The following is a 24667-nucleotide window of genomic DNA, read 5'->3' on the forward strand; positions in this document are numbered from 1 at the left end:
AGCAGAATTATGATGTCATTAAATGTGGTTTATCAAACATTAGATCCATTTCCTCTAAGTCCCTCTTAGTCAATGAGTCAATCAATGATAACAACCTGTGAAGGAAATTGTTTTATTATTATGATTGTTTAAATGCATTTGTTTAAATGTGTGTTTAAATGTTAACTCAGATTGACCTTTTTAGAAAACAGTTGTGTGTTCATTTATCTGCTTCTCATCCCCAGGTAGGATGAGGGGATTTTATGACACACTGTCCTGAGCTGATAAGGGATACTGTTTGTACTTAGAATCCAACCAAATGGGTCATTATATGACACCCCCTAATGAACTTTTCTCTGTGTCTTTAAATTGTAACCTCCCACTTGAAATTTTAATAAAAGCAGCATGAGGAGAGGCAGAAACTTTGAGAAGAGAAGCGTGGTGGATGTTTTCTGTCACACTGGTTCTTCTCCCTTGTGCATGAGAAACTTGATTCTTGTTGTGGTCTGTTGTTTCTAATTGTGTTTTTCTTTAATGTCTAGATGCATTTATCTGACACAACCATAGTCTAGCCTTAACAGAAACTTGGCTCCAACAGGATGACTATGTTAGACTGAATGAAGCAACCCTCCCCCACTTATGCTAACTATCAGAAATCCAGGATTTCAGGGAAAGGAGGGGGTTTGGCAGTAATATCACAGTCTAGGCTTACTTCTCAGCCCTAAAGTCAAGCATGTTTATAATTCATTTGAAAGCATCATATTGCCTCTAAATCACCCAGACAGGAAAACTCAAAAACCTGTTTTATTCATAATTATTTATTGCCCACCCGGTCCGTATTCAGAATTTTCCGACTTTCTATCGACTACTATTTTAGATTCTGATCAAAAAATAATGATAGAGGATTTGGGGCGGCCATGGTGCAGCGGTAGGGCGGTTGACCCATGATTGTAAAATTGCAGGTTCAATTCCAGCCTTGCACGCCCATGTGTCGAAGTGTCCTTGGGTAAGACACTGAACCCCACCTTGCCTCTGGTGGGAGGTTGGGGCCAATGTTCGGCAGCGGAGCCGCCATCAGTGTGTGAATGTGTGTGTGCATGGGTGAATGGGACTGTGAATGTTAAGCGCTTTGGGCCTTCGAAAGGGGGTAGAAAGCGCTATATAAGCATACGCTATTTACCATTTACCATTTTAATATTCATGTTGATGACCCCAGTGACTGTCTAGGAAATGCTTTGGCAGCTTTATTAGATCATGTTGGTTTCACCCAAAATGTAAATGAACCCACTCACTGTCAACAGCACACCCTGGACCTTGTTGTAACCCTTGTGCTATCCTAGGCACTTTAACATTGGGAGTTGGGTCATCTAGACCCACTAGACAGTGCTCTGAACCTTTTTTCTTCAATGATTTGTGATCTTCACTGTTGTCCATGGATTACATGAAATCTTTCCACCTTTATCCACCTTTGTCATGGTAGGAATAACACGTCAAAGTAAGGGTGGGGTCATCTAAGATAGCACAAGGGTTAATTGGTATAGAGATTGGCCAGATGAGTGTCCTTCCTCATAACCTCATCATTTCTGATCACTTTCTGATTGCCTTCCAGTTTACCTTATCTGATCGCTCTGTGTCTGAGTTTAAACTCACAGTTCAACCAATTCTTAGTAACATTCTGAGCAAATACTCTAAGACCAGCTCCCACAGCATCAGTCCCAGTATAAATGACCTGTTTGTTAATGATGCCTTACAAGCCCTCAGGAGTACACTCGATATTGTTGCCGCCCTGAAACCTAATCTTGTTAGAGAAAACCGAGTAGCACCGTGGTTTAATGCTGAAACAGGTTCTCTTCAACAAGCAACCCGTAAGTTGGAAAGAGAATGGCGCCACTCCGGTTTAGAGCAGTCTCTGAATACCTGGAAACATAGCCTATAAAATTATAAAAAAGCTCTGCATAGAGCTAGAACCCAGTACTATTCAACCTTAATATCAGAGAATGGAAATAATCCAAGATTTCTTTTTAGCACTATTGCTAGATTACCTCGCAGTCAGAGCTCAGTAGAACCACATATTCCTGTTGCTCTCAGCTCTGAGGATTTTCTTAAATTTTTAATAGTAAAATTTCAAATATTAGACACAAGTTGAATCTAGTTATTCCTTTTATCAGCCCAGAGCAGGCTGAAGCGGTAGAAGTTAAATTTGCGCCCTGGACAATTGTCCGTATTATCTGTGCCTAAAACTGCCACTACTGCGCGCTTCCCCTGGCATCGCATCGTCCCACTATTTGAAAAGCACTGGTCTAAAGGCAGGGATGCCAGTTTAGTTTAGTCTGTCTAGTTAAAGTTTTAGTATTAGCCAATTGAATTCTATGCATTCATGATCCTTTTGATTGTATGGATACCTTACAAGACTTACGAAGCCCACTGAGATGACTGTTGTTGTGAATTTGGGCTATATAAATAAAATTTAACTGAATTGGAAATATTAGTAATAAGAAATAACAAATCAAATCATTCTGTTTTCTTTGCTCTTTTGTCCATTTTTTAGAACTAGACTCTTAGCATCATTTTTAGCAATAAGTTAATTTCAGCTTGGAATGTGATGTCCTCCCCTTTTCCTTCACACACATTTGCGGGTCGTCCCCAAAGACAGAAGTGCGTTCGCAGCTGCGGGGGCGCCAATTTACAGGTTGTAGGCCATTCCAAAGTCTGTGAAATAACAGATAATGTAAAGCCGATAGTGGCACAATTTGTTTTTCTTCCCTCCCCCTTTAAATTTGCGCCCCGTGTAATTGCCTGTGCCTTAACCCGCCACCCATGTGTCAAAGTGTCCTTGGGCAAAACACCGAACCCCACAATGCTCCTAGTGGTTACAGGTTGGCGCCAGTGTTTGACAGTGGACCCACCATCATCATTTTTTTAATGTGTGTGTAGATGGGTGAATGGTATTTGAAGCGCTTTGGGCCTTCCAAGAAGGTAGTAAAGCCCTGTATATAACATTTATGCTGCATTACTCTGTGGTAAACTAACATATAAAGACCTTGTTTTTAATTATAATGACAAGAACAGTACGAAGTACTGCTTTGCACGTTTCTGTGTGGCGTTTGCATGTTTTCCAGTGGATGACTTTCATTTTCTGAGCTCTCCGTCTTCCTGCCATGGTTTCATAGCCAGATTTGTTTCTCTAAATTGTTCTCATACGGATTGAGTGGATGTGGCACTGTGTTGGACTGGTAACCTATTTGCGGTATTCTGTGAATAGGTCATACTATATACTAACGATGGAGGACATACATTAAGGTGATTGAGATTGAATTAGCAATTTTGAGTATTTCTTTATTCAAATTGTGGCAAATCAGGAGCAGGGGAAAAAACCCAATTGGAAAAAGCTCTGAGTTGCTACGCCAAACTACAATCGGCAGGCCACAACCCGCTCTGCTCCATTCTGATGCATCCACTTATAGATGACTGGATCTATATAGGTCTTTGTTTTCCTCGGCTGTGCTGACAGCTCCAATATTGCTCGCCATTTTTATAGCACTGCTAACGTTAGCTTGGGGTTGTTAGAGGCTGTAAGCTTCTAACGAACTACTGCTGCTCTGCAGAACTTATGTTTTAGAAGACGACACTGGTTTTAGATTTTGGCTAAAGACAGTATAATCATAATTAAAAGACAAATGGGAATGCTTTTACAAAAGGATGATTAGATGATCAGAGTGGGACTTTAAGGAAAAGCTCCAGCAACGTCTGAACTTAAGGAAGAATCAGGTGGGGATAATGCATGACCCCAAACTTTTCAAATGTTATAGGGTATGGTTTTAATTTGATCCATAGTTTCTCTTGTGCAATGGTTACAAATATGTTATAAACTTGAGTTGGAAATGGAAAGTAGTATAATTACAGTATGTTCCTGGTGCTGCAAAAACAGATTGGGAATATTTTTTTTACATAGTGAGTTTGCAAAAAGTTGTGTAACTGACCTTTCAAGACTCAAAAAAAGATGTATGAACTTTTTTGTGAGCTAAAACTTTTATTGAGGTTTTTTTTTCACATAAAAGTGTAACTGTGGGAAATATGCCAGTGTTTATGGTCAAAGAAGTCCTGGAGCTTCAGCTTGTTGGTCCGTTTCTTCACTCCTTTGACCTCAATGATTTTTCTTGCCTGTCAGGAGAAGATGGATCAGACTGTGAGCAGAATTATAATGTGTGGGGCAACAATAGGCAAAACTGCTTCAGGTGCCAGCAGTGGTCAGTGTTTTTCTTCTTTGTTGGACTCATGCTGCAGGCTCACACAGTGGGAGGGAAAGAATAAACTTCAATGCAAAGTTAAATGCATTTTTAAAAATCAAAAGTGTACGGGCTCTTCTGCAACTGGTTCAAGTTGAGGTTATTCTGCCACTGTGGTTTAAACTTTCATTTACAGGATTTAGAAGTTATATATTGTTTTTTCCTCTCACCTGACGGGACAGGTGCTTCGCTGATCCAGGTGGACCAGAACCATAAAAGAAAATTCCTGCAGTGAATTTAGAGGTTCTGTTAAAGGGAAACTCTAGACTGCCTGTTTTATTTAAGGCTCTTTACTATCGACCATAAGAAATCTGTGTGGACTTTACTCCTTGTCTCTTTGACTGGTGTGCGTGTAACAGGATCTGCCCAGAGGGGCTTAACTCCCCGCAGACGCTCCATTCTGGCTAGGATTAGGTATATTTGTGTTTCACTTAAATGTTAATTCTTGTGCAGTGTTTTAGGTTATGTACGCCTGTGAGCTTTTGAGCGAATGAGCACCAATGCAGGTTCAAACCCCATTAGGGAAACAGGCATCAGAGACACAATAATGGAGCACATAAGAAACAACTCAACAGAAAACTACTTTTCATTCATTTTTTTTGCCTGATGAACACGTTGAAATTTTGCTTCATGTTTTAGACAAAATAAAAATAATACTAAAACAGAAATTCATTAACTTTTATTGGCAAAAGCGCTCAAATCTAAATAAAACATACATTTGTCCCCATTTCTTGTAATGGTTTGTGGCACTCTTGGCGTCAACTTCTGCATACAAACAGTAAATGTTAGTGTTTTGCACATGGCTAGGAGGTTTTCATTGCTTTTTTTATGATTTGCTGTAGAGTTTTTCAACTTATGATACATTTCCTAAATGTTGCAGTTTGGCTTTTTTTTGGCTCCACAACTATTGATTCTGTTTTGCCTGAAGTCATGAATGGATACTCTCAATTGGGCCAGGTTCTCAAACCACAACATTTTACTCAATCAGACATGATGAATGGTAAAGTACTGACAAAAAATGTAATGTTTTTGTAAAACAAAATATGGAAGCAAAAATGATAGTTTATAACATCTGATGAAGACAGTTTACAGAAATGGGTAACTAAGGATTGTATCATCTCTTCCTAAAGTCTAAAAATTGTTTTTTTATTGCAATCAGTTTGGTACAGGCTTTGCAACTTAATATGTATTTTTTCATAAACCACTTATATATTATCCAAGTACATTAACCTAATGGTCATGTATTTCAGAGTGCTTAACCCTTTAACCACCCAACCAAAACAAAATCAATATTTTTTTTCCCTCTGCTTATTGTTTTGGGGGATTAATATATACAAACAATGTTTTTAATAGTATGTTTTCCAAATGTGCTGTACAGTTTAGTTTAGCAGGCAGTTAAAGGGTTAAAATTAAAAAAAAAGTACATAGCAATTCCATTGAATTAGCTTTCCTACTATTTTTTTTCCAATGTTGTACAAAATTAAAAAAAGGAAGCTTTTTCTATTATATATATTTATATATATATACTGTACATGTAAAATCCCGATAAGTTAATTACACATAATAGCTACATCTCCAAGTGATTCCAAAAAGTCCACAGTTTAAAAAAATATATTTGTTTTCTTTTTGCAAAAGTCCTAAAGCATCCCAGCACACTTCACTGGAGAAATGATTAAAATGTATAAACCATAAAAAAGGTCTACCGGTGACTTGAATGCTGAGTTAAATCATCGGTTTGAACAAAGGGTTAGTGGCTCAGTCATGACTCAAACATATTGTTTTAACTCTGAATTTGTTTTTCTTTATGTAAAAAAATATTTTTTTCCCCTTGGCTGGTGGGATTAAACAGCAGTGCTGCTGTCTATTTGATTTTTATATAAAAAAAGCTGTCCATTAATGAACGTTGACCCAAACGTATGAGCACAACAATCCCTGCTTTTCTAATATTGGGGAGGTGATGTTTGGTGACATGAATCCATAACTTCTCAGGCCTGTTTGTGCATAGTCTCTGCTCCATTGTAATTGATAGAGGCAAATGACAGCCACCTCCTGATGAAATCTATACCATTGACTGCAAATGAAAACTGGACTGAGTGACCCTTCCTTCCTCAAATAGGAAGTACATTCTGGCTGCAAAAAGCCAAAATCCATAACTCACGTTTTTTCTTGCTCTGCTACTGTCACAAGGGAGAATGAGGGAAGTACCCAGGAGGAGGCAGAAGGTTTCAGGAACAGGAAATTAAATAACTAAACAAACTACAAACCAAAACCACTGCATTAGGAAGGCAAACTCGAAACTCGAAATCTTATACACACTGGAAACAGGGGAACATTAACTTATGGAGCAGCACAGGAGGAAGGGAAAGACAGGACTTAAATACATACAGAACAGACGAAACAGGTGGAAACAATGAGGGCAGATGGGGACCAAAAGTAAAACTCGAAACAACATAACAGGAAGATTTTCAAAATAAAACAGGAAACGAACTCAAAACATGACAAAAAAAAAGAGAATCAAAACACAAAAGCAAAGAAACTGAAACCTTAACAGCTACATTTATTTGACTTGTCCTTGATAATCCCCCTCTTTTTTTTGCTCAAGTTAATCAAGTTATAAACTGACCAATCAGATGCCTCAGTAAAAGTCGGTGGTGCCTGCTGACCCCCACATCACATTCAAAACGTTTAATTAACAACATACATTTAGCCCACTTTCAGTGGAAGGGGGTGTCGACTTCCAACTAGCTCACGCCTGATAGGTGAGGATTAATCACTGCTGAGAACATCTGGCGGCATCCGTATTGCAAAAAACTGGCGACTAAATTCACGTAATTTCATTTGTGTTTGAAGTAAATCTTTTTCTATGGCTGATGTCACACTCACTGGCTCCAGTTCTCTTATTCAGTCAATAATCTGTCCCCACAGATGTTATCTGTGAGGGACTTGAGATGCTTTTGCTGATTTAAAAAAAAAGTGCTGCATTCAGCCAGTGCGCAAGTTGGTTCTAAAAATATTTTGCTTCATTTGAAACACTTTGATTTGTTCAATGACTTTGATGATGGTTAGGTTTCTGCCTTGTAATCCCATATTTGTGTCATTCAGATGTTCAAACATGTCACTCAGAAGGAGGAAGATGTCAGCCGTGAAGTTGCTTAAAAGAGATTTAAGTGTGTCTCTGCCCTCTTCTGCTTGTTGCTTTTGGAAACTCTGATGCCTTTGAACTCAAAGAAATGCTTTTTGTGAGGACCAAACCCCTAACTTTAGCTTTCATGAAGCCCCATCTGTCACAATTTTTCCACATTAGGACCGTTGTCCTTATAAAAAAATTACTTTTGGAAAGACAAATTTTCCAGTTTTGTGTGCTGCTAATGACAATAAGGTGAAAAGCTTCTCTATACTCTATACTCACAAACCTTCATTATCAGCATTGCCTGTTGGTTTGTTTACTTCTGCAGACATCTTATCATCTGTCTTAGCAAGAATCTTAGTCCTGCAGACGTTAGAATTCACTGAAAATAGTAGTATATGACCAGAAAGTAAATGCAAAAGTGGTTTAAAACTGTCATACCTCCTTCACAATGGCCAGGGTGGCTTTAATTGTGTCAGAGTTTTTCCAAGTTCCAGGAGACCTGAATTGAAGCTGCAGTGGTACTGTCAAGCACCATGCTGTTGCTGTCCAACTCCTGCTGTAGGACTCAATTAAAGTCTACAACTTTGCAGCTTTCTCCTGGGATCCTTCTGAAGAGTTCTGGTTGCCGTTCTCTTAGCTCTTAGCACCACAACACTTGCGTTCCAAATAAGACACATAGGTTTTACATTTGCATTTTGCAGTAACATAAACTAGTCATTTTCAGTTCAAGCAGGATTTAAAAAGCCAGTTCTCATGGTCAATTTTGCATTTTAGCTGTAAAAAACAGCTGAAACGCATCCAGTGAGCTTTGATATTATTTGGTACTGTTAGTTAAAAACAAAAAACTGAGCTTGATTCTGGGTGTAAATGTTGCTAGGTTACCAGAAGCTGCATTCTTAGACTAAACCTATCAATCTATAAATACGATCAGTACCTATAAAAATTTTATAAGTAAACCTAAAATTGTTTCCTTTGCAACATCAACAAAAAACAACAACAATATAAATCACCTTCAACAAATAAGAACTTTATTTTGCCACACAGAATCCCTGTTATAATCTAAAACAGAAAAAAGCCTAAAGTGCCTGAAATAAAATAAAAATCTAACAGTCCTTATTTAGACTAGAAATATTTTTGAACAACTGAACCATTTGATGCAGAGAAAAATAATTCAATCAATAAATAATATTTAATGTAAATTGTTCTCAAACATTAACACAGCAGCACCAATATATTTAACATATTAGTCTGAAGACATAGGTGAAAGACATTGTGCTGATTTTTTTCTAAATCACATTAATGAAGTAATGATTACATTGGAAAAGCAAGGAAAGGATTCTTTCTTCTTTTTCTTTTCTACTTTTGTTTCATGACCAAATCTCTGATTGGTCAAAGCTTAATCTGATTTTACTTTTGCAATTTTAATTTTTACAAGGTCTAAGTGAGGAAGGATGGGGCCTAAATGCCCAAATCTTGGATGAACTACTCTACACAGGGATGATGGGACAAACTACTCTCCTGGGTGCCAAAGTGCACAGGGGACAGACCAGAAACGCAACAGAGACAATGTTCGCACAGCTGCTTCAATTATAGCAGATTTGAAGGGTGCAACCCACATTACCATGGTAACCAGATATGATCAGACCAAAAGCTCCACTTCTCTTGGTCCCTGATGGTTGTGCATCACACAACTTCATAACAGCAGATCAAAGAAAAGTTTGCCTGATACCCAAGAAACAAGTGAAATCTGGACAATTTGTCTCTACTGTAGGAAAACAAAAAATTGCATATTTATTCAAAGACCTCTTCAACTGCTTTTTATGGTTCATAAAAGCAAATATTAACTGTAATTGGACAGTAGGGGTTTGTTACGTAAGGGTTAATGGCCGACGAAGTGTGCATTATTACTTTTTAACGCACGCCGTGGAAGCCTGAACCGTAAGACGCGAAGCGTCGGACGGTTGCCTCCGCGAAGTAATAACGCACTTCTTTTTTTTTCCGATTTGGATCGCTTTTCTCACAAAAAGCGAACTATTTGTTACGCCGCACCACGTAACAAATAGTCCGCGTCGCACCGCACCACCGCTGCAGTCAAGATTTGGCGATATACATATGCTGATCTTTCCGATGGGTTGAATAAAGCATCAGTTCAGAGAGAAAATTCACCTCTTACCGCTTGTTTTTGTCCAAATGATTAAGCAAAAGGTTGTTTTAAAGAAGCCGGCGCAGTGATACGAAACATTTAAGTTAGGTGACCGGAACTTCTTTTTTCACCTTGACGTTATCACTGTGGTTTACCCCTTTTTAATGTGCACCCAGCAGCCAATCAGAATCGAGTATTCACCCGGACCATGGTATAAATAAACATATATTCAACTTAAAATACTGTTATGATTCAGGCAGCGGAAGAAGTACCCTCAATCACTTAAAGCTACATTCTCACCGGGCACGCGGCACGTGTTCATGAACGTGCTAAACGCGGGATCTTGAACACACTTTTAGCCCGTGGGGTTCACACTGGACAAGCAGCGATGGGCTTCTTCTTCTTCTTGTTTTTTCTTATTTTACTGCTTATTAGCACATACACATCGGCTTTGCAACCATATGCAACACATTACTATCATTAAGCATTGCATAATGGCCCAAAGCCACTTTTCTCTGTAACAGAATCAGCTGATTTACATTGATTGCATAAACACGTTACTAAAGTGCTGCATATCAGTTATTGTAGTCAATTACAAAAGAATGTAAACAATAAAGCTTAAACTACTGTTTAAAGAGTTAGCATCTAGTGTTAATGTACCTGCCCATGGCCAAAATTAAAACTGCACTTTTGCTCCTTAGTGTTTCTACTAAGGACATTTTCTCCTCTCCAGTATCCTGGAGTTTTTTTTTTTTTTAGAGTCACATTTAAATGTCCTTTATCTGTCTTTGGTAATGGAACTTGTCAACAGTTTTCGATCTTTGATTTGATTTTAATCTGACATTTTCTGCCCTGTTTTTGGCAGAAAAAAAGTAAATAATGATTGATGAGCCTACTAATAAATGTTACTGAGTGCCACGAACACAAATGGGAAACAAACTGTCAGCAACAAAAGTTTTACCTTATTAAAAGTCTAAAAAACAATTGTGTTCTCAGACTAAAAAAAGTGCCTGCAATGCCACATATTTCTGAACCCAGCTAATTTATTTAATCAGACTCAGATGAACCATGTTGTATTCCTTCTGCAGTGTGATATGTAAAATGTAATTAACTGTGTGTAGGAAAATGGCCTCAGGCAGATCACTTATAAAAAAAACTATTTTTTTTTTTTCATCAAGAAACTAGATTAGACTTAAATTGATGTTTTCACAGGTAAGAGCTCCAGTCAGCTAAAAAATAAAATCCATCTGCTTTTATCTTTCTACAGCACACAAAAAAAGTTCTTGAAATCAGAATGCTTTTATTTCAAAAATGAAAAATTAAGGTTACCCCTGAAATAAAGGACTTTATTTCAGAATTTGTGACATGGTAGATTTAAACACCTTTATGCAACGTGTTACACACTTCTAGAGATAAAGAAAAGGTGGCTGATTTCCGTAAGTTGCATTTCCCATTGATCTCTCCAGGAGTGAAGCATTTAGAGTAACTGATCAGTTAATCAGCCTGTGATTAATGTGGCAGGGAGTTGAGGACTTCACTGAGCTTCAGAAGGCATTGATTACCCGTGTGGTTGATAGGATGAACCTGATGGCACATAGACACAGGCTTATTGGAAATGTCATGTGCCTCGTTTGCATTCATGACACTCAGGCAGACAGACACGCATGCTCAACCACAGGGAGAAGGCCAAAGATTTCAGCCTTGAGTTTCTCGCTAACCGTCCGGCCTTTCTGGACATTGGCATTGGTTGAAACTTTTTTTCTCCTCTGTTAGAAACATGTTTTAATTTAATGGGCCTACTTAGCATTTTCTGCACTGGGTGAAACGTTGCATAACTCCTGGTGGGCTTGAGTCTGGCCTCTGTAGCGCATGACATAAAGAACACGATGACATGTACAGCGGGGGAAAACTTTTGTCAGTGACTGATTTTGCAAGTATTTCCACTTAAAATGATAAGATAAGTTTTATCTGTAATGTTCATCATCGGTAAACCTTACCTGTGAGAAAGATATAAAAAAAAAAGGATCAAGGAAATCACATTGTTTGATTTTTGAAAAATTAATTTGTATAATTGAGCAGGAAATAAGTATTTATCTCCAACAGACAAGTAAGAAGCCTGTCCCTTACAGACCTGGCACTTTTTTTTGTTTTAAGTGTAAAAAAAAAATTAAGTTAAGATGTGCAGCTTGTTGGAGTTTCACTTAAAACATTTTAATGGAAAAGTTGAAATATTAAATATTTAGAAATAAAAGCCCTTGAATCCTGGTTTTATTCTTATTCATCTGGATCATTGTTCATCAAAATACTATGTATTATTTCACATATTTTGTTAGTGTCTGATTATTTACTATGATACAGACCCTTTCCATAAAAATAGAATATGATGGAAAACTGTACTGACTTCCATAATTTCATTCAAAGGTTTAAACCGTTATAGAGGACAGATTTGGGGCCCAAAGTTTAACTGACTTCAAGTATTTCTTTATTTTTACATAAATTGGGGTTCCAGTTCATAAAGCTCACTGAAACAGGAAGACTCTCATTCATCCAGGTTGATTCCATCTTAGTAGTAGGTTTAGGGGCTGTCATCTGGACTAAGTTGTTACTAGTACACTGATTTTGCTGTTTGATGACAGCTGGATCCCCATCAACAGCTAAAGCAGATTTCGTCATTCTAAATGTTTGCTGGTTGGACCAACACGCAATCAGCGCGAAGCTGCAGGAGACAATCTTCTAAATGTGCTTTTTGTTACTGTCATGATTATTATTAAGGGCCTGCTCGCTCATATTTTAGGGATATTTTATTTTTAAATCCGTGCGGTCAGTGCTTTTTTCTTTGCTGCAAGGAAGGACCCAAAAGACAGGTTAGCATTAGGCTAATATGTGCTAAAAACATTAGCCGTGAAGGTACTTAAAACTCAACAATGAGCATCTTAGATGTAAATATGTGAGAATTACATCAGCCTTTATTTTGTCTGGACACGACTCAAAACACAAATTCATATGATGGTTTAGAGTTTCTCAGGTCTGCCTAGCAGCATTTCCTCCTCCCGCGCTTCGGCGCTTCCCTGGACTAGCTGTCTCTGGGCTAGCGGGCCGGGTTTAGCTCCGCATTAACTCTGTCCCAAATTCTGGAATGCATAAGGCAGAAATGCTGCTACGTGGTCCCGAGAAGCTGTGTACAATCATCAGGAGTTCAAAACTGTCACAAAGCACTCTCCCCTGCCGCTAACACTAGGCTGCAAGCCTGTCCACACTGCTCCTAGACAGTCTGTGCCTTTCGGCATCCAGCCAGACACACGGTGATAGCACTGACGTCATCGCCCCGCCTCCCCTCTGGAAATGCTAAGTCGAATTGAGATATGCAACAGTGTTCGCAGGGTGGATGTTAAAATGAAAATGCAATCCCCTCTTTGCATTTTCGTTTTAAATATGACACAGAATAAGCGGTTTTTAAGTAGAAAATGAAAAAGCATTTTGAAGTATTGAATTTTTATTTTAAAATTGAGTCAACAATGCAGTTACATTTTGAAAATTAAAAAAAAATTGTGTTAATTCATATTAATCGTCAAATTAGACATTTCTAAATGAAATTTGCTTTTACCAGAGAACCTTTTGAAAATGAAATGTCAAATGCCATTTTTATTAAAACAAATAAATAAAATAAGCGGAGTTGAGGAAGAAAATGAAAAAGCATTTTGGCGGATTGCTTTTTCATTTTAATTTTGAGTCAAAAAATGCAGCTTCATTTTGAAAATGAAAAAGCATTTCTGGTTTTGACTTTTATTTTTGATTATGCTACACAATCGCTTTCATAGGATAAGAGGTGAAACGTCTTCTAACTTTAAAAACTAAGTCCAGATGACAGCCCCTAAACCCACTCCTATGGAAAAAAAAACAGGATTCCAGAAAATTAGAATACTGTGAAGAAATCCATCTAAAAATTAGACTATCCACAAGATCAATTTTAGAAGGAAGGCTTATTGGTAATATAGACTGAATATAGGACAATGGAAGCCACAAGGAAAAAACTATTTTTTCTTTCTGTGGATCAAATAAATGGGAACAAAATAGATTTCTCCACATTGTTTCTTTCTTTCACTTTAGATTTTGTACTTTGGCTTTAAGTGAACAGGTTATCCAAAAAGACGAACCAGCAGATTTAAGTGCCCTACACATTCTAAAGCTTTAACATTCCATGTGAGGGATGGGTCAGAAACAAACTGATTTTGTTGTAAAAGTGTATACCTAATACATTTTTCTCTCTCTTTCTCTATAATTAAAAGAAATACGAAAAATTGAGACATTTAAAAGTTTTTAAACTCTTAGTTTTTGTGCCTTTTTTTGTTCTCTGGTTTCTTGCATAGGCTCACTTCGGGTTGCCCTCGCTGGCACAGACTGTTTGGTGGCAGGAGACTCTTGCTCGAGTGACGAGACTTGCAGTCCGCGTCTGCGCACCTTACGTCAGTGTGTGGCAGGAAACGGGAGCATGAAGCTCGGTCCCGGTGCCAGGAGCCAGTGTGCCAATGCGGTGTCGGCGCTTCTGTCCAGCCCGCTACGAGGGTGCCAGTGCAAACGGGGCATGAAGAAGGAGAAAAATTGCCTGAGCATCTACTGGAGCTTGCATCAGTCAGTCATCCATGGTCTGTGGTCTTACCAAATTTTAGATATATTTACACAGTAAAGTCCTCCATTAGACAAATAAAGCACAAAATAACTCAACTGTAAATTACTAAAATGTTTACCTGTAGAGGATCTATTCCCAAAACACCATAAATGATGCTCTGACCCTGACAACTCCATTATTATGCAACTGCAGACAAAGGCCCTTACTAATGAATGAATGATAGTGGAAACAGAAAATCAAAGTCTTTCATTTTTACTAATGTTACATGTTGTATTGTCTTAGGTCTCAACCTAGTGGAGAGTTATCCCTATGAGACGGTGCAGAGGGATCACGACTATGTTCGCTTGGCTTCCATAACAGCAGGCAAGACGACTTATGTTCTTTTGTTTTTATTTTCAATAATAGAAATGTAGTTTTTTTTTTTATTTCTTATCGAGAAAATTCAAAAATAATGATGTGCTAAATTAACCGAGGAAAAATAACAGCAAAGAAATCAAAGACTGTGCTACACATCACTCTACAATGCCACACAATGAACTGAAATGCAGCTTTAAGTGAATATGTCTTTTCAGGATGTCTTTAGCTAAAAAGTAGAAAAGTGAGCTGAGCTGTGATGAAGCAGGGAGTTTTGAAGCCTGCACCAATTGGCCACCTGCTTTTTCTGATCTAGCAGTACTGAAGTCTAAAAAAGTGCCTTGAAAGATGTATTCTTGTCAGTGGAGGCGGTGGAGTCTGCTGTTTACATTAGCTGCTAAAGCTACTTCTGTAAACTTCAGCACAGGTGTTGTTAATCCATCAATATCTTTGCGGATTAATGACCCAGAGGATGTCTGTGTATAAGTCACACTTAATCTAAATCAACATCCGAGAAACCATGAACGACCTAAAAACTGAGCATTTTATTCAGAATACCTCCTTTGAAATGTATAGTTTTCAGAATTATGTATTACAATTAAAGACTGTGATTTACATTGCGAGGACAAAATTTAAATATCATTTAAATAATTGCATTGTAGCGCAGTGGTTAGTGCTGTTGCCCCACAGCAAGAAGACCTCTCTGTGTAGAGTTTGCATGTTCGCCTTTGCAAACGTTTCCTCCAGGCAGTCTGGCTTCCTCCCACAGTTCAACACCATGCTTCATAGGTTAATCGATGACTCCAAATTGTCCAGAGGTGCAAATGGGTGTGTGATTGTGGCCCTACCACAGAATGGCAACATGGCCAGAGTGTACTCCATCTTCGCCCAACAGTGGCCAGGTTATAGGCTCGGGCTGCTCTGTGACCCCAACAGGGTTGAATGGGTTCAGAAAATGGATAAAAGAATGGTTGGATATAGCTTTCCACTAACTACATCTGTAAACATGAGTCAAAAGAGAGGTCAGCTGATCACTCAAAGCGGCATGTACACTCACCAGCCACTTTATTAGGGACGGCTTGCACATCTATAATGCCAATCTCCCGTTCCACCACATCCCTCAATTGGATTGCGATCTATTGACTGTGGAGGCCATTTGAGTTCAGTGAACTCATTGTAATGTTCAAGAAACCTGTCTAAAATGATTCCAGCTTTATGACATGGCGCCTTATCCTGCTGGAAGTATCCATCAGAAGATGGTACATTGAGGTCATAGAGGGATGGACATGGTTAGCAACAATGCTCAAGTAGGCATTAGCGTTGGAACCATGCTTATTTGTTACTAAAGGGCCCAAAGTGAGCCAAGAAAATACCCACACCATTACACCACCAGCCTGAACCATTGATAAAAGGCAGGATGGATCCACGCTTTCATGTTGTTGAACCCAAAGTCTGACTCTACCATCCAAATGTGGTAGCAGAAATGGAGACTCATCAGACCAGACAACGTTTTTAAAATCTTGTCCAGTTTTAGTGAGCCTGTGTGAATTGTAGCCTCAGTTTCCCGTTCTTAGCTAACAGGAGTGACACCAGGTGTGGTCTTCTGCTGCTATAGACCATCTGCTTCAAGGCTGGATGTGTTGTGCGTTCAGAGATGCTATTCTGCAGACCTGGGTTGTAACCAGTGGTTATTTGAGTTCCTGTTGTCTTACTATCAGCTGGAACCAGTCTGGACATTCTCCTCTGACCTCTGGCATTAGCAAGGCATCAGCTCACTGCCGCTCACTGGATATTTTCTCTTTTCTGGACCGTTCTCTGTTAACCCTAGAGCTGGTTGTGGGGGAAAAGCTCAGTAGATCAACAGTTTCTAAAATACTCAGACCAGCCCATCTCACACCAACCCAGACCAAGTAACTTCAATCACCTTTCTTCTCCATTTTGATGCATGGTTTAAATAGTCTTGACCATGTCTACATGCCCACATGCATTGAGTTGCTGCCATATGATTGGATATTTAGAAATTTGGGTTAACAAGCAGTTGGACAGGTGTGCTTAATAAAGTGGCCATTGAGTGTATATGCTCAAAAATATAGTGCTCATAGGGTACGTTGTTGTGAGTCGGCTTTGCCGTCAGTTTCATTTACATAAAAATGATATTTTGGAACAGATCTTTCAACAGTCAGTTATGACTCCAAGAGAAGATTGATTTAAGGCACCGTAACCACTATGACAACAATCCCCTAAATTATCCATGTCTCTTGACAAAAAGTTTGACAGGGCATTTTTCATCCTCATCGGAAACATGATTTTCCCAAACTCTTTCACTGAATCTACAGATGTTTGAAAGATGTAAGATTATGTTCTTTGATGTTGAGAAAGATTTAATGAAGGTTACTTTGACATAACACGTGAGTAAAAAAGCCATTAAGATGCAAAAGTGATGCTGCACACCGAAATCAAGAAAAAGCTAACAGGGATGAAGGAGCATATCTGTGAAAACTTTTTTACCCAGAATGGTTATACTGCAGAAAAAGTTTTAAAAATGTCATAAGAACCTAGTTTTCTAAAATGAAGACATTTTCCCTTTCATCCAAGAAGCTTTCTTAATCCTGAATTAAGCTGGTAAGTGAACAGCTTTTACTTTTGCCACCAGTTTAAGTTAGAATTGATAAAGCCTCTTGAATAAGAGGGTAAATGTTTTTAACCTAAAAACAAAGTTCAGATAAACTTCTTAAAACTTCTTTAGCTTAAGATGCTGAAGAGCCTATGGTGAACACAAATGAATCATAGTATTAACACTGGCTTCCTGCTGACTGAAAGTCTTTTTTTTGCACAAACTTACAATTCACAGACTTTTAAAAATACATTTATCAATAATTTTATTTATGACTACAGATGAGTCAGTTTTTGCTTTCATGTTCCAAACAAGAAAGTTAATTTCAAACATAAGACATCAACACACATTCATTTCCAAATGTCATAAAACACTATAAATGTCATTCTAAAATCCTTCCACTGACCTATGCTTCAACCACAGACTCCAGTGACAGCGTCACAACCATGAATCGCTGTCTGGATGCAGCCAAGGCCTGCAATGTTAACGAATTGTGCCAGAGGCTGCGCACGGACTACGTCTCGGCCTGTATCGCCGTGTCTGCAAAGTCAGGCTTGTGCAACCGCTCCAAATGCAACAAAGCTCTGCGCAAGTTCTTTGACAGAGTTCCTGCTGACTACACCCACAAGCTGCTCTTCTGCCCCTGCACGGACACGGCCTGTGCCGAGCGGCGCAGGCAGACTATCGTACCCAGCTGCTCCTACGAAAGTGCAGAAAAACCTAACTGCCTTGCACAGATGAAGATCTGCGATGGAGACTATGTCTGCAGGTTTGAATACGAGCCTTTAATGTGTTATTTCTAATTTCATAACAGGCCCTTCTTCTGTCGCGTGGACTCAATATCCCTGCAATTTTCCGCCTTTGCTTTCCAGATTTTGTTTTACATCATTAGATATACCACCTCAACTCCTGAATAGTTGAGGTAATTTAAAAGAAAAAAAGAAAATTTAAAAACTCCACAAACTGATATTTTACATAAAACAAAACGCTGATCAAATAAATGGATGAATTGAAAAAACTGATGTACTTTTTTCAAATTCATTGTTTGCCACAGGCTCAAATGAGAGAAAAAGAATGGCTAAAAATACATATTTTATAAAAAGATTCAAGAGTTGATGCCGTCTTGCTACTGTGTTCTCCCATATGAGTTTTGATTTCAGGTCCATTCAGTGATAAGCCATAAAAGATGACTAATGCAAAATCTTTCAGAAAATAGTTATTAGTAGAAGACTTCAAAAAGTGGCTAAAAATACCATGAAGTACAAAAAATCTTTAATGTTGTTCGACATCAAACTGCAAAACCATCTTCAATTTCCATCTTTTGCTGTGTAGAACACATACAAAGATTTTGGAGGAACTGGAGAATTCCCTGTTCACGAGGGACAGGGCTGAAAACTATTATTAGAGGGGATTCAGGTGTCTGAGCCCTCAGACAGTGTTGCATCATTCATGCATGCATGACTGTGTCAATGACATTACTGAGTGGACCCAGGAATACTTTCAAAAATCCCTGTCGGCAAAGACAGTTCTCCTGAAGATGCCCTCTAAAGCTCTAACAAACATAGGGGAAGAATTATTTAATATACTTCTAAATTATTGTGGTGTTTTTTGAGCCAAAACTATATTCAAACCAGACAGTTGAGTCCAAACTTTACATCTTTGTTGGTAATCTTAGACTTCAGTCCTCCGGACTGAATAAGAGGAAGATCTTCCAGTGTTCAGGTCAAAGCCAGCATCTATGATCTCTTGTACTTGTAAAAAAAATGTTTGGCTCATCATTGAACAAAAAGGGAAGAAAACACAAATGCTTAAACAGCTTGACAGCTGTTGTGTCCCTGACACGGAGAAGAGGAAAAAGTTGGACACATTAAGAAAATGTTGAAACCATAAATTGCCACCACAGCCTTTTTGTGGGGGTGTTTGGTGCAGGGAGTAATACAACACACTTACAAAACTAATAAACCCAAATGACTGGAACAAAAGAAAGAAAGGCAAAGTCTGAAGAAATTAATAGTTCTCAGGCTTTTTAAGAGTAAAAATAGTAAAGACCCACTCAAAAGAAATGTGTTATTTTTGGTGTTTTTAACATGCTCTTTGGGCATTTTTCTCATGGTCAAGCGGGGGCCAACTAAGAGATGAATTTCTAATGAATAACTCTTGTTCTGCTGAAACTATGTCCTAGAAAACTACACAGTTTTTTTTTTGTGCTAAAAACAGCATAATCATAATTTAAAGACCATTGGGAATGCTGTTGGAATGATCAAAAGATGGTCAGAGTGGGAGTCTAACAGAACTACAACCCCAAAATACAACAGCTAATCTAACATAGACTACTATCAAAGATCAGCCAACAAAGAGGAAACCAAACAGGAACTAACCCACAGGATCAAAAGTGAGAAGCCTAAAACAAGGAAGGAAATCGATTAGATCAAAATAACAGGCCTCAGCAGGCTTTTAGGCCATGGCAGACAGCAGGGGCAGGCTGAAGAACAAAATCCACCCAAGGAATTCAGCCACCTCTGGAGCAAGGGTTTCTGGGAATGTGAATTCTTTTCAGTCCAATTTTGCACATTTCTTTCCCCCCTTTAAACAGCTCATTGCGTTCTGTGCCCTGATTGGCTGGTGACCTTGTCAATCATTTTGCGTGCTGTGCAGAATGCGTTCAGTTTGCCGCATTTACATAAATCTTCAATCACGATCAGATCTAATGGATTACGTTTTCTATGACTGTTTGAACTTTGAGAGCTTAAACGAGAGAAAAGTGTTAAAATGTTCATGTCTGTCAGAGAAAAGTGTCTAAAGTGCTTAGTGAGGGCGTTCTTACAGCCTAAAACAGTTGTAATCCCATGATTTTTTCCTATCGCGGGTTATTTTTAGAACATAACTCGTACGATAAAAAAGGGAACACTATACTAGCACTATAAAACTATACGCCAAAAATCCCCTAACCGTAGTGCTTTAACATCTTAAAAATATTTTGAAAGAAGAGACCACACTGTTGTACATGTGGGCCATACATCACCTATAATTTACCGCATTTATCAACAAAATTTGGAAATGTTCTCATTTTGAGCCTTTTTATTATCTGTGTTCTGTTTTGGATGAGCTATTGGGTCATGGGATTTCAAAATATTTTAGATTTCATTTTATGTACTTTCATAACATCTTAACATTTCTGTGGTTTTATTATGTACATTTAAGTGTTTTTTGTATACTTAATTTTATAGTTGGCATATGTTTGCCCTGTTGTTGCAGAAGACTAGTTTGAAACTAATTAAACATCAAACAAATGGCTTCTCCCTGAAGCACTCTGCCACCGTTGGTTAAAAAAAAAAACTCTGGAAAGGTTCCTGAAAAAATGCATAAAATATTTAGCACAGATAAAGAGACAGATGGATCAGAGTTATCACTAATTGCCATCACTGATCATTGCCATTATTTTTCCACAGCCCCATTAAACTCAGAGGGCTTTACTAATGATCCCAGGTCTGGGGAATGAAATATATTACTCTATTCTGTCTATTTCACATTACAGTCCAGCGCTTTTAAGTCTTTGTCATGAAAAACCATATATCTTTATGTCATGTTAATTAAAGCGGGAGCAAAAAAAGAAAAAGGTGGTTAAAGGGGGAAAAAAACAACTACATACTAGAAAAATGACTCTTTACTGGGATGACTTAAGTTTTTGGTAAATTACTGCCCATCTCGTCTGTTTGCAGATCTCGTCTGACACAGTTTAAGTACGACTGTGAACCCTCAGAAACATCTGCCAACGGCTGCAAGCATGGCAACTATGGATCTTGCCTTCTCGCCTACACAGGACTTATAGGTGGGTGCAAAGCTGAGATGTAATTTTGTAAAAGTAAACAAAGCCAAGATAAATAAATTGGAATGAAGGAATACACCATATGGTACATACCGTAAGTCTGATATAAAGTAATGACTGTTTTCAGATGGAAAAAGTCTTAAATATAATCTCTATAAAGTGGTAGTGTTCAGTTATGTTAACTAAATTCTCTTTAGGTATATAATATGATGCTACAAAAGTGTGTTCAAATTCATTTAAGTATCTTGTATCTTTTAAAGCTCAATATATCCCCTCTGTTTTATTAAAAATACACGTGTTTGCGCTGAGCCCTGCGTTGGGCTCTTCCGGCGCGGCGGGGGGGCTGCTTTCCTGGCTGGGCTGGGGCGGCGCTCTCTTTCCCTCCGCGCCTCCCTGCTCTCTGGCTCTGGGGGCCTCGCGGCGGTCCTGCTGGCCCTGGCCTGGGTGGCGGTCTTGGTCGTCCGGGAGGCGGTTGTTCCCTGCCTGTTCCCGTATGGCGTTGGGGGAATTCCGGCTGCCGCTGCTGCTGCGGCGGGGGTCTGGGTGTGGGGGTGGCTGGGTGCTCCTCCTCCTTCTTTTCACATTCCACCATCCATTTTAGAAGAACATAAACACTCACTTGAGCACAGGTGTTAGCTCACCTTTGCACTAATAGTTTGCATGATTGAATGAATGAAAGATTTCACACTAGTTGGTTTAAAGGCATAGGTATGCGTTCGTGAACACTATCTGTTTTGTGTACATGTTGACATGTGGACATTTTTGCAGCTAGCAGGTGTGTTGATAATATTTGAGTGTGTGTGGACAGGCCCCGCCCTTTTTGTACTACATTTGAACCGTACCGTAATGATAAACAACCAGTAAACCTGTCTGCTCTATGCTGCTTCATGGTCTTACCCCCCTTCCCCTCCTATTATCACCATCCTACCCCCCCCTCTCTCTAACGTCCCTCTCTCTTCTTCCCCTCTTTCCTTTTCCGTCCGGTCCAACACCAAAGATTTTCAAACATGATTGAAATTAATAAAGTTTGGCCTCAATTACAAAAGGGGTTTATTCAGACATACCTTTGGTTTGTCTGAAGATTAATAACCCCTCTTGTTAAAATAAAATATGTCCAACACAAGAGGCCCTCAGCTCTCATCTGTTTGCCTAGCTGTTGGACAGGACAAGTTTAAAAAAAAAAAAAATACACGTGTTTTAAAAGGGGAAATAAAAATATTCCTCTCCAGGCCATTTGTGCATCTTCTAATCAATTCATTACATCAAGTTGTTCCACTTAAGAAGATGAGAGCTTGCTCTAATGTTCATAATAAATATATTTTAGCCATAAGAGACAAAATGGAAGAAAAAGGAAATCATACTGGATAATTTTTAAAGAATTTATCTGAACGATGGTGCAGAAAAAAAGTTTTTATTTCCTCCAAATAAACAGAATTCTGTTGCTCACACATCTGTTACTTCTTCTTTAAGATGCTCTTCTTGCCCCCATCATTTTACCTGTATTATTGCTACCTGTTTGAACAAGTTGTCTTTATAAGTACACCTGTCCACACCCTTAAGCAGTCAGACTGCAACCTCTCTACTGTGATCAAAGAGCTGTCAAAGGACACCAAGGCCAAGTTTGTAGACCTGAGCAAAATGGGGATTAACCAATCTGCATTAAACAAGCAGCTTGATGAGAAGAAATCAACTGTTTATTATGAAATGAAAGAAATACAACAATTACTGACAATGTCTCTCCTTCCACAAAAAGTCATCATATGTTAAAATCCAACAGAACTTCAAAGGTCCTAATACTTAGTCCAGTACATGTTTAAGTCCGTCTAAAGTTCTCCAGAGACCATCTGGATGATTGGGTCAGGTGTTCATATGAGACAAAAAATGGTACTTGTTAAATGCCACTCCCTGTGTTTGGAGGAGAAAGAATATTGAGTTGCATCTTGAAGAGCACCATGCCTACTAGAAAACATTGGGGTAGAAATACCACGGTTTGGGTCTGGTTTTTTTTCTGCAAAGGGGACAGAACAATATGTATGAAGAAAAAGATAAACGGGGGAGTTTTTTTCTTTAATCATCAAGAGCTTTGAGGATGAAAGATGAATGGATCTCCCTTCATGAGAAAGATCCCAAACACTGTCTGTAAAGGATTGGCTACATTAAAAGCATTTCTAGGTTCTGGAGTGGTCAGTCAGCCTCTGGACCTCAATCTAACTGAGAATCTGTGGAGGAAGTTAAAAGTCCATACAACTCTAAAACATGCAAACCTGGTGAAAACCTTCGACCTCTGTCATTAAAAACCCGGTTACATCACACAGTACTGAGGTGAATTTTTGTTATTGACCAGAATACTTTTTTTTCTGTTCCATTATACAATAACATTGACTGTGATTTCCTGAATTCTTTTTTTTTTTTACATTATGCCTCACAGTTGAAATGTAACTGTGATGAACATTACAGACTTCTTTTCAAATGCGCCAACTAGCAGAATTCTTTGTTTGCCTCACAGTAGATTAAAGTTGCTCCTCTCTCTCTGCAGGAAGCATGATAACTCCCAACTATGTCGACACCTCCACATCAGAAGTTGCTCCATGGTGCTCCTGCTCTGCCAGTGGGAGTCATAAGGCAGAGTGTGATCATTTCCTGGAATATTTTACCAACAATATTTGTCTACGTGAGTATTTGTTTGTGATAAATAAAAACTTATTTCAATCCATCCATCCATCCATCCACCCACCCACCAACCAATCATTATTTATATAGCACTTTCAAACAAAAGATAACACAAATTGCTGTACACCAAAATAAATAGTATGTCAAAAAGAAAGCACAATAATATAAAAATGTAACCCCATCCCTCACCCATACGCACACAAACACACATACACAAAAAAATATGACCAAATGACCAACCAAAAAAATAAGATAAAAATCACAAGACTTAACAAAATAAAAAATAAAACAATAATAGAAGTTTTAACCCTCGTATTATGTTGAAAAAAAATTACCTTGATTATGTTGCGGGTCATTTTGACCCGTACTGTGTAAATCCACTCAAAACAATTAAAAAAACAGGTTAAACCAATATCAACTTTATTTTAGAATATTTCTACATTTAGGAAAGAGACAAACAATATTTTTTTTTATTCCAACACTATATTTAATATTTTTTTCCTTCTTCACAAACAGTTTTTTTAATTACAATTTAAGTACAATTTGCCGGCATTCCATTCCTGGTTGATTTCAAACCACAGGACATAGGCATTGTAGGCAGACACGTCCACAATATTGAAGAAAATTGCCATGGGCCAACGAACAGTCTTGCGCTGGCACCTGTATGTTGCTGCGACTTTGTCAAGATTGTCAACTCCTCCTTTGGTGGAGTTGTAGTCCAGGATCATTTGTGGCTTCATGTCATCTCCTGTGCTCAGAGATGCATCTGTGTCCATTGTACTCATTACAAGAACATTCTTGTTTCTCTTCGGGCAGTATGTAACAACTGTTGCTTTTTCAGTGAAAGCAAATATTGAGGAATGCATAGGTCTCCCCTGTATCTTGAGAATTTCACTGGGAGGTTCTGGCTTATTTCTTTTGACTGTTCCCAACATAGTCAGCTTCCCCTTCTGAAGTTCTTCCCCAAGGCGGTAGGATGTAAAGAAGTTATCACATGTGATGTCATGACCTTGCAGCCCTTCACTCATTTCAAGCACC

At 38.5% G+C, this 24667-nt stretch overlaps 1 protein-coding gene across 1 annotated transcript in view; it reads left to right on the forward strand.

The window, feature by feature from the left end:
• LOC105354845 (GDNF family receptor alpha-4) overlaps nt 1–24667 on the forward strand; it is a 72925-nt gene that overhangs the window by 40075 nt on the left and 8183 nt on the right. Inside the window, exons 2-6 of the mRNA XM_023958988.1 lie at nt 13906–14181; nt 14448–14528; nt 17557–17902; nt 20853–20962; nt 23496–23630. Coding sequence (XP_023814756.1) covers nt 13906–14181; nt 14448–14528; nt 17557–17902; nt 20853–20962; nt 23496–23630 — 948 coding nt within the window. The remainder of the gene's footprint in view (nt 1–13905; nt 14182–14447; nt 14529–17556; nt 17903–20852; nt 20963–23495; nt 23631–24667) is intronic.

Source organism: Oryzias latipes, chromosome 10 (genome assembly GCF_002234675.1).
Source record: "Oryzias latipes chromosome 10, ASM223467v1".
Lineage (NCBI taxonomy): Eukaryota > Metazoa > Chordata > Actinopteri > Beloniformes > Adrianichthyidae > Oryzias > Oryzias latipes.